General features: G+C 45.0%; 1 protein-coding gene across 7 annotated transcripts in view; it reads right to left on the reverse strand.

Moving 5' to 3' along the window:
• ccser2b (coiled-coil serine-rich protein 2b) overlaps positions 1–13246 on the reverse strand; it is a 63592-nt gene that overhangs the window by 23900 nt on the left and 26446 nt on the right. For all 7 annotated transcript variants that reach the window (XM_046872663.1, XM_046872661.1, XM_046872662.1 and 4 more), the window contains exons 5-7: positions 6549–6642; positions 6258–6414; positions 3481–3558 (exon numbers count right to left, since the gene is read on the reverse strand). In XM_046872663.1, coding sequence (XP_046728619.1) covers positions 3481–3558; positions 6258–6414; positions 6549–6642 — 329 coding nt within the window. The remainder of the gene's footprint in view (positions 1–3480; positions 3559–6257; positions 6415–6548; positions 6643–13246) is intronic.

Raw genomic sequence — 13246 nt, forward strand, 5'->3', positions numbered from 1 at the left:
AAGAGAGATGGGTTAGGGTTAGGGTAATGCTTAAACAATTAAAACACCATCATTACGATTATGACCTGATCTGAACTCTGATTAGTACAGAGCAGTGTAAAGGGCAGTGTAAAGGGCAGTGTGAAGGGCAGTTTAAAGGGCAGTGTGAAGGGCAATGTGAAAGGCAATGTGAAAGGCAGTGTAAAGGGGAAGTGTAGAGGGCAGTGTAAAGAGCAGTGTAGAGGGCAGTGTAGAGGGCAGTGTGAAAGGCAGTGTAGATGGCAGTGTAAAAGGCAGTGTGAAAGGCAGTGTAGGGGGCAGTGTGAAGGGCAGTGTAGAGGGCAGTGTAAAGGGAAGTGTAAAGAGCAGTGTGAAATGAGTGTGAAAGGCAGTGTAGAGGGCAGTGTGAAGGGAAGTGTAGAGGGCAGTGAAGGGCAGTGTAGAGGGCAGTGTAGAGGGCAGTGTGAAGGAAGTGTAAAGAGCAGTGTGAAATGAGTGTGAAAGGCAGTGTAGGGGCAGTGTGAAGGGAAGTGTAGAGGGCAGTGTAAAGGGCAGTGTGAAGGGAAGTGTAAAGGGAAGTGTAAAGGGAAGTGTAAAGAGCAGTGTAGAGGCAGTGTGAAGGGCAGTGTAAAGGGCAGTGTAAAGGGCAGTGTAAGTCAAGTCAAGTCAAGTCAAGTGGCTTTTATTGTCATTTTTACTATACACAGTGGTACACAGTACACAGTAAAAACGAAACAACGTTCCTCCGAAACCCTGGTGCTACACTAAACAACAAAACAACATAAAGTGCATCGAGTGCAGCCTGGTGCAAACAGTGCAAACAAAAGAACAGTACAGACAGACAGAGTGCAGACAGACAACAAAAGACAAGACAAAAGACAAAAACCAAGTATAGCGCCGACTAGTAAACCTACTGTATACTTAAATATACAGTACTGTGTGAGGAGAATGTAAAATACTATACCCAGGAGAAAGTACAAACAGAACAGAGCAATGTAGTGCAAAAAAACAGCAGCAAGGAGGTGCAAAGACAGCATGTAAACATTATACTGTAGTATAAAAGGTGCAAAAACAGCATGTAAACATTATACTGAATATAAGGTGCGAGTATAAATAATAATAAATAGATAAATGGTGGTGGAGTGGATCGAGATGAGTGATGATTGTGTTTAGTCCAGGTTGTACAGTTCAGTAACAGTAACACACAGTGAGTGTGTGTGTGTGTGTGTGTGTGTGTAAGTGAGTGTGTGTGAGTTCTGTTCAGTTCTTTGTGTTGAGAAGCCTGATGGCTTGTGGAAAGAAACTGTTACACAGTCTTGTTGTGACGGCCGAATGCTTGAACCGTTTTCCTGATGGTAGGAGGGTGAAGTATGTGTGTGAGGTGTGTGTGATCGTCCACAATGCTGTGTGCTTTGCGGATGCAGCGTGTGGTGTAAATGTCCATGATAGAGGGGAGAGAGACTCCGATGATCTTCTCAGCTGTCCTCACTATCCTCTGTAGGGTCTTGCGATCCGAGACGGTGCAATTCCCAAACCAGGCAGTGATGCAGCTGCTCAGGATGCTCTCAATGGTCCCTCTGTAGAACATGGACAGGATGGGGGAGGAGATGGGCTTTCCTCAGCCTTCTCAGGAAGTAGAGACGCTGCTGGGCTTTCTTGGTGATGGAGCTGGTGTTAAGTGACCAGGTGAGGTTGTCCGCCAGATGAACACCAAGGAATTTGGTGCTCTTGACGATCTCCACAGAGGATCCATCGATAATCAGTGGAGATTGGTCGCTCTGTGCTCGCCTGAAGTCCACAACCATCTCTTTCGTTTTGTCCACGTTCAGAGACAGGTTGTTTGCTCCACACCAGGCAGTTAACCGTTGCACCTCTTCTCTATATGCTGACTCATCGTTCTTGCTGATTAGACCCACCACGGTCGTGTCATCAGCAAACTTGATGATATGATTGAGCTGTGCGTTGGTGCACAGTCGTGAGTCAGCAGAGTGAACAGCAGTGGACTGAGCACACAGCCTGAGGGGCTCCAGTGCTCAGTGTGGTGGTGCTGGAGATGCTGTTCCCGATCCGGACTGCCTGAGGTCTCCCAGTCAGGAAATCCAGGATCCAGTTGCAGAGAGAGGTGTTCAGGCCCAGAAGGTTCAGCTTCTCGATCAGGTGCTGAGGAATGATTGTGTTGAATGCTGAGCTGAAATCAATGAACAGCATTCGTACATATGAGTCCTTGTTATCCAGGTGGGTGAGGGCCAGATGGAGGGTTGTGGAGATGGCATCGTCCGTGGAACGGTTTGGACGACACGCAAACTGCATGGGTCCAGGGAGGGTGGAAGCTGTGTCTTGATGTGCCTCATGACAAGCCTCTCGAAGCACTTCATCACGATGGGAGTGAGCGACGGGACGATAGTCATTGAGGCAGGAGACAGTCGATTTCTTTGGCACAGGAACGATGGTCGTTGTCTTGAGGCACGTGGGAACAACATTACTGCTCAGGGAGATGTTGAAGATGTCAGGGAAGACATCTGCTAGTTGTTCTGCACATTCCCTGAGCACTCTGCCAGGAATGTTGTCAGGTCCAGCAGACTTCCGTGGGTTAACTCTGCATAGAGTTTTCCTCACTTCAGCTGTGGTTAGACAGAGCACCTGGTCAGTGGGAGGAGGGATGGTCTTCCTCGCCACCACATTGTTCTGTACCTCAAACCGGGCGTAGAAGTCGTTCAGCGCATCTGGGAGGGAGGCGTCACGGTCACAAGCAGGTGATGTGATCTTGTAATTCGTGATCGCCTGGATGCCCTGCCACATGCGCCGGGTGTCTCCACTGTCCTGGAAGTGGTCGTGGATTTTCTTCGCGTGCGCGCGCTTTGCCTCTTTGATAGCACGAGACAGTTTGGCCCTTGCTGTTTTTAAAGCCGCCTTGTCCCCTGTTCTGAAGGCAGAGTCTCTTTGTTTCAACAGCGCACGCACAGGGCAGTGTGAAGGGCAGTGAGAAGGGAAGTGAGAAGGGAAGTGTAAAGGGTAGTGTAAAGGGCAGTGTAAAGGGAAGTGTTAGGGGAAGTGTGAAGGGCAGTGTGAAGGGCAGTGTAAAGGGAAGTGAAAAGGGCAGTGCGAAGGGAAGTGTAAAGGGCAGTGCGAAGGGTAAAGGGCAGTGCGAAGGGCAGTGTAAAGGGCAGTGTAACACAAAGGACACTCTTCTCCCTCAGTGTTGAAGAGAGTGTCTCAGTTTGGAGATATTCTTATATAATTCATCACCCCTGGGTGTGTTGATGTTAGCAGTAAAAATGAAATGTCAGTGTGTTTTTTTTTACACACACACACACCCACACACACACCCACACACACACACACACACACACACACACTATTCCCTTCCGGGTGGAGCTTATCCATGTAAAAGAGGATGGGGAATATTGCTCCTAAAGCTCCTGTATGTAAACACTCAATATTTACACTTTATATTTATGTTTTAAATATTCAGCACAGAATTATTCAAACCCAAACACTTACTTGTTGATCGCTCGGCTCTTCAGAGGACGGACTGGACACTGACGGCTCAGTTTCACCAACTGATCCATCTTCTTCAATCTACAAAGACCAGAATGAACACACCCACACACACACACACACACAATATGAGCGTAATTCTGCAAAACAATTCACCCTGAACACTTCCAGTCGAACCTGCAGCAACTCTCACTTGGGATGTAATTAAACCTTCTCCAGCAGTTGTTTATGGTGCAATAAAGGAACTAAATAACAAAATGGAAATAAACAGTGCAAGAAACAATGCAGCACAGCTCTTGCCTTAATTATGACATGCAAATAAAGAGTCGATTCTTCACCCTGCTTAATTAAGGAATTAATCTGGCCGAGAAAGCGGAACATTAACAAGCTCACACATTGCTGCCCAAATCAGTATTCTGGTCTTTCTGAAGTCTCGAGTCCTAATCATAACCATCATGCCACACAATAACAAAATGACCTGACCACTCAATGTTTGAGGAAGCAGCTGCCTGTGCAGAATGCTGATGAGAAAATTCAGAGGCTTTTTGTAAATGAGGAGAAAATACCATCTATCCCAACAGTCCTGAATGGCTTTAGGTAGATTTTTTTTTAAATCCAAGATGAAATCTGTCAACGTGTATTTAGCTCTTGCTTCTGGTAATTTAATGAAACATACATTAACTACATTATAAACAGATGTCAGGAATTTATGCTCCCAGGTAGCGTTTCATAGTATTCTATAACCCCAATTCCAAAAAAGGAACACTGTAAAATGTAAATGTGGTAAAAAAGGTCAAATTTAATATTGGATGTTTGTGATCTTCTGCATTTATAACAGTCATGATTCTGTAAGGAAAATCCCTGCATGGGCTCATTAACACCTCAGAATTCATGTCATCAATGCAGGTTAAATCTCTATCATGCAAAGAAGAAGACATGCGTGAACATGATCCAGAAACACCGTTATCTTCTCTGGGCCAAAACTCATTTCAAATGTACTGAGCCAAAGTGGAAATTGGTAAGATTGTACAACAAGACAAAGAGCCGAAGCGCACGTCTGAGTTCTGTAAGTGTTATTTACAAACACACATCTGGAGTGTCATCTTAAATATAAAGTTATATCTATAATATAAAGTTTACGTGCTTCCACACTTTTTACAGTCAGTGCTATTATTATTATTATTATTGATATTATTATTATTATTATTAATATTATTATAAATTATGTAGGTGAGGAATCTTTTAAATGTCGTCTAAAACTAATTCTGGCAAAAAAAAAAAGGAAACGATTATTTAGATCAAAATGTTAAATTATTTGAAATGGCTCTTTAATACAATGTAGCAGTTGATATTCGATTGTTCACAGAGAGACATTTTTCACAAGGTGCTGCACATTAAACCACAGAGCAGAACTAAAGCAACATCGTCTCTCTAATTACACAGTGTCTAGAACTTGCGTCTGCAACAAAGAGATATTAGCATGTTGTCTTTCGGCGCACAGCGTCTCGTCTCTTTAAGGAAATAGGCAGCTTTTCTATCACAGATATTGACTTTTCCCTGTAATAGGATGGGAGGATGATGTGTTACTATGTACCTGGTTTGAAAATTGTCCCCGTGATTGCTGAGCTTTGAGGAGAGCCAACATGATTTGTGTTTTGTTGCAGCTCTTTCTCTGATGTGTGCTGGAAATGAGAGTTTTACACAGACTCACTGAGCCTGAAAAGCCACATTGTACTTTGAAGGCATGTAAAAAACATGAATGACAGATGTAGAAAAAGCTCCAAACCCTAAATTGTAAATCAAAACAGATGTGTAGGAGATGTGAAGAACAGAATTCTGAATATGAAAAACAATGCAGAAGTGAATAAAGATCATTAATTCTGAATTCTGATCCTAATCACTGAATCCAAAACAAAGGTGAGAAGTGTCTGCTGTGTGATTTTACTAACAAGCTGATGGCACTGGTGAACCTTCGTAATATATACAGAAACAACAAGAAAAGAACTAGAAGAAATTTGGAGGTGTTAGTGGAGATGTGGACGGTAAGGAGAAATGTGGAGGTGGTAGTGGAGATGTGGCTCTTCTCTGTTCTGGCAACGAGGTGGTGGAATGAACTTCCCCTAGATGTCCGTACAGCAGAGTCCCTGACTATTTTCAAACGACGACTGAAAACCTACCTCTTCCTGAAATACCTAAATTAGCACTTTCCAAGTTTGTAGAATTCGATTTATATTTATATTAAGTTTGTAATCTTGCGTACCAGTGTAGATTTATTAATTACTAGAGACTCAAAGCACTTTTGTACGTCGCTCTGGATAAGGGCGTCTGCTAAATGCCACAAATGTAAATGTAAATGTAAATGGACAGTGAGGAGAAATGTGGAGGTGGTAGTGGAGATGTGGACGGTGAGGAGAAATGTGGAGGTGGTAGTGGAGATGTGGACAGTGAGGAGAAATGTGGAGGTGGTAGTGGAGATGTGGACAGTGAGGAGAAATGTGGAGGTGGTAGTGGAGATGTGGACAGTGAGGAGACTCTGCTCTGGAGCTTAACTAAAAGTGAACTCTGAACGCAACACTGAAGACTCCTTCCTTTACACATCCTGTGAGGGAGCTGTTGCTATAGAAACGATAACATATCGGGAGAAGTGCATTAATATAAACCTGCAGGACAGTCAGAGCTGATGTTCGAGAAAATTAATCAACACCTTCTGAACAATCACATCTGTGTGTGTGTGTGTGTGTGTGTGTGTGTGTGTGTGTGTGTGTGTGTAAGAGAGAGACCTGCAGTAGTGTCCTCAGATGAAACAGCTGTTCTTTGACAGATGTACAGTCCTGGGTCATGTGCCTCAGTATCAGCTCATCCAAAAACAAGTGTCCCGATTCTCTCACACTCAAACCCAGTGTGTGACTGTTACCATACACCCCTAGATCTCCGTCTCTGTCCATCAAACACAGACACACACACACACACACACACACACGCACACATACACACAGTGAGTGAGATAGCGAGGGTGAGAGGGAGAGAGAGAGAGAGAGAGAGAGAGAGAGAGAGAGAGAAAATAAATTTACCTTTCCCTTTCCTCACAGTGTAGCTGCTCTGTTCTTCCTCTGCACTGCTGTCTCTTTATCCACGGCCAGAAATTACGTTCCGATTGATCAACATCTGTAATGCAGAGAGCAGCTGTATAAACAGTGTGTGAGAAGAAGAGACTAACACCTACATCACGACACCACCTACACATCACATCACTACACCACCTACACATCACATCACTACACCACCTACACATCACTGAACTACACATCACTACACCACTTACACATCACTACACCACCTACACATCACATCACTACACCACCTACACATCGCTACACCACCTACATCAATACACCACCTACACACCACTACACATCACTACACCACTTACACATCACTACACCACTACACATCACTGCACCACCTACACATCACTACACCACCTACACATCACTACACCACCTACACATCACTACACTACACATCACTACACCACCTACACATCACTACACCACCTACACATCACTGCAAACCCTACATCACTACACCACCTACACATCACTACACCACCTACACATCACTACACTACACATCACTACCACCTACACATCACATCACTACACCACCTACACATCACTACACATCACTGCAAACCCTACATCACTACACCACCTACACATCACTACACTACACATCGCTACACCACCTACACATCACTACACTACACATCACTACACTACACATCACTACACTACACATCACTGCACCACCTACACATCACTGCACCACCTACACATCACTACACCACCTACACATCTCTACACTACACATCACTACACCACCTACACATCGCTACACCACCTACACATCACTACACCACCTACACATCGCTACACCACCTACATCAATACACCACCTACACACCACTACACATTACTACACCACCTACACACCACTACACATTACTACACCACCTACATCACTACACCACCTACATCAATACACCACCTACATCACATCACTACACCACCTACACATCACTACACTACACATCACTACACCACCTACACATCACTACACCACCTACACATCACTACACATCACTACACTACACATCACTACACCTACACATCACTACACTACACATCACTACACCACCTACACATCACTACACCACACATCACTACACCACCTACACATCACTACACCACTTACACATCACTACACCACCTACACATCACTACACCACCTACACATCACTACACCACCTACATCACTACACTACACATCACTACACCACCTACATCACTACACCACCTACACATCACTACACCACCTACACATCACTACACCACTACATCACTACACATCACATCACTACACACCTACACATCAGTGCAAACCCTACATCACTACACCACCTACACATCATCACTACACCACCTACACATCACTACACCACCTACACATCACATCACTACACCACCTACACATCACATCACTACACCACACTACACATCACTACACCACCTACATCACTACACCACCTACACATCACTACACCACCTACACATCACTACACCACTTACACATCACTACACCACCTACACATCACTACACCACCTACACACCACTACATTACTACACCACCTACACATTACTACACCACATACACATCACTACACCACCTACATCAATACACCACACATCACTACACCACACATCACTACACTACACATCACTGCACCACCTACATCACTGCACCACCTACACATCACTGCACCACCTACATCACTACACCACCTGCACATCACTACACACCTACACATCACTACACCACCTACACACATCACTACACCTACATCAATACACCACCTACACACCACTACACATTACTACACCACATACAAATCACTACACCACCTAAACATTAAGACACCACACATCGCTACACCACCTACATCACTACACCACCTGCACATCACTACACACCTACATCACTACACCACCTGCACATCACTACACCACTACACATCACACCACCTACATCACTACACACCACCTACACATCACTGCAAACCCTACATCACTACCACCTACACATCTCTACACCACCTACACATCACTACACTACACATCACTGCACCACCTACACATCACTACACCACCTACACTACACATCACTGCACCACCTACACATCACTACACCACCTACACATCACTACACCACCTGCACATCACTACACCACTACACATCACTACACCACCTACACATCACTACACTACACATCACTACACCACACATCACTGCACCACCTACACATCACTACACCACCTACACATCACTACACCACCTGCACATCACTACACTACACATCACTGCAAACCCTACATCACTACACCACCTACACATCACTACACCACCTACACATCTCTACACCACACATCACTACACCACCTACACATCACTACACCACCTACACATCACTACACCACCTACACACTACACATCACTACACCACACTACACATCACTACCACCTACACATCACCACACCACCTACATCACTACACTACACATCGCTACACCACCTACACATCACTACACCACCTACACATCATCACTACACCACACATCACTACACTACACATCACTGCAAACCTACATCACTACACTACACCACCTACACATCTCTACACTACACATCACTACACCACCTACACATCACTACACCACCTACACATCACTACACCACATCACTACACCACATACACATCACTACACCACCTACACATCACATCACTACACCTACACATCATCACTACACCACTACACATTACTACACCACATCACTACACCACACACATCACTACACCACCTACATCACATCACTACACCTACACATCACTACACCACATCACTACACCACTACATCACTACACCACCCACACATCACTACACCATCTACACATCTCTACACTACACATCACTACACCACCACATCACTACACCACCTACATCAATACACCACCCACACATCACTACATCACTACACCACATACACATCACTACACTACACATCGCTACACCACCTACACATCACTACACCACCTACACATCTCTACACTACATCACTACACCACCTACATCACTACACCACTACACATCACTACACCACCTACATCAATACACCACCTACACATCACATCACTACACCACATACAAATCACTACACCACACATCGCTACACCACCTACACATCACTACACCACCTAAACATCAATACACATCACTACACTACAATACACATCACTACACCACCTACACATCACTACACCACCCACACATCACTACACTACACATCACTACACCACCTACACATCACTACACCACCTACACATCACTACACCACCTACATCACTACACCACTACATCACTACACCACCTACACATCACTACACCTACATCACTACACATCGCTACACCACCTACACACATCACTACACCTACACATCAGTACACCACCTACATCACTACACACATCACTACACACCTACATCACTGCAAACCCTACATCACTACACATCACTACACCACCTACACATCACTACACTACACATCACTACACCACCTACACATCACTACACCACCTACACATCGCTACACCACCTACACATCACTACACCACCTACACACTACACCACCTACACATTACTACACCACATACAAATCACTACACCACACTACACATCACTACACCACCTCACATCACTACACCACCTACATCAATACACATCACTACACCTACACATCACTACATCACTACACCACTACACACACATCACTACACTACACATCACTGCACCACCTACACATCACTACACCACCTACACATCACTACACCACATCACTACACCACCTACACATCACTACACATCACTACATCACTACACCACTACACATCACTGCAAACCCTACATCACTACACCACCTACACACATCACTACCACCTACACATCACTACACCACCTACACATCACTACACCACCTACACACTACACCACACTACACATCACTACACCACCTACACATCACTACACTACACATCACTGCACTACATCACTACACCACCTACACATCACTGCACCACCTACATCAATACACCACCTACACCACTACATCACTACACCACCTACATCACTACACTACACATCACACCACACATCACTACACCACCTACATCACTACACCACCTACACATCACCACCTACATCACTGCACCACCTACACATCACTACACCACCTAAACATCAATACACATCACTACACTACAATACACATCAGTACACCACCTACATCACACCACCTACACTACACCACATACACATCACTACACCACCTACACATCACTACAACACCTACATCACTACACATCACTACACCACCTACACATCACTACAACACCTACATCATCACTACACCACCTAAACATCAATACACATCACTACACCACCTACACATCACTACACCACCACACATCACTACACCACACACATCACTACTACACATCACTACACTACACACACCACCTACACATCACTACACTACACACATCACTACACCACCTACATCACTACACCATACACCACCTACACACCACTACACACCACACATCACTACACACCACCTACACCTCACTACACCACCACATCACTACACCACCTACACATCACTACACACACATCACTACACCACCTACATCACTACACCACCTACACATCACTGCACCACCTACATCACTACACCACCTACACATCACAACACCAACTTCACATCACTACACCACACCACCTACATCACTACACCACCTACACATCACTACACCACCTACATCATACACCACCTACACATCACTACACCACCTACACATCACTACACCACACATCACTACACCACACACATCACTACACCACACCACCTACACTACACCACCTACACCACTACACCACCTACATATCACTACACCACCTAAACATCAATACACATCACTACACCACACACATCACTACATCACCACACCACCTACACATCACTACACCACCACACATCACTACACTACACATCACTACACTACACCACCTACACCACCTACACATCACCTACACATCACTACACTACACATCACTGCAAACCCTACATCACTACACCACCTACACATCTCTACACTACACATCACACTACACCACCACCACATCACTACACCACCTACATCACTACACCACCTACACCTCACTACACCACCTACACATCCCTACACCACCTACACATCACTACACACACATCACTACACCACCTACACCTCACTACACCACCTACACACATCACTACACCACCTACATCACTACACCACCACACATCACTACACCACCTACACATCACAACACCAACTTCACATCACTACACCACACATCACTACACCACCTACACATCACTACACCACATCACACATCACTACACTACACACCTACACATCACTACACCACCTACACATCACTACACCACCTCACATCACTACACTACACCACCACACATCACTACTACACCACCTACACATCACTACACACACATCACTACACCACCTACACATCACTACACCACCTACACATCTCTACACTACACATCACTACACCACCTACACATCACTACACCACCTACACATCACTACACCACCTACACATACACTACACATCACTACATCACTACACCACACATCACTACACCACCTACATCATCACTACACCACCACCTACACATCACTACACTACACATCACATCACTACACACCTACATCACTACACCACCTACACATCACTACATCACTACACCTACACATCACATCACTACACCACCTACATCAATACACCACCTACATCAATACACCACCTACACACCACTACACATCGCTACACCACCACATCAATACACCACCTACATCACTACACCACCTACACATCACTACACCACCTACACATCACTACACTACAACACCTACATCACTACACCACCTACACCTCACTACACCACCACACATCACTACACCACCACACATCACTACACCACCTACACCACCACACACATCACTACACCACCACACATCACTACACCACCTACACATCCTACACCACCTACACATCACTACACCACCTACATCGCTACACCACCTACATCAATACACCACCTACACTACACATTACTACACCACATACAAATCCTACACTACACATCACTACACCACCTACATCACTACACCACCTACACATCTCTACACTACACATCACTACACCACCTACACATCACTACACCACCTACATCGCTACACCACCTACATCAATACACCACCTACACACCACTACACATTACTACACCACATACAAATCCCTACACTACACATTACTACACCACCCACACATCACTACACCACCTAAACATCAATACACATCACTACACTACACACATCACTACACCACCTACACATCGCTACACCACCTACATCAATACACCACCTACACCACCACTACACATTACTACACCACATACAAATCACTACACCACACATCACTGCACCACCTACACATCACTACACCACCTACATCACTGCACCACCTACATCATCACTACACTACACACATCACTGCAAACCCTACATCACTACACCACCTGCACATCACTA

The sequence above is a fragment of the Silurus meridionalis genome, chromosome 18 (genome assembly GCF_014805685.1).
Source record: "Silurus meridionalis isolate SWU-2019-XX chromosome 18, ASM1480568v1, whole genome shotgun sequence".
Taxonomy (NCBI): domain Eukaryota; kingdom Metazoa; phylum Chordata; class Actinopteri; order Siluriformes; family Siluridae; genus Silurus; species Silurus meridionalis.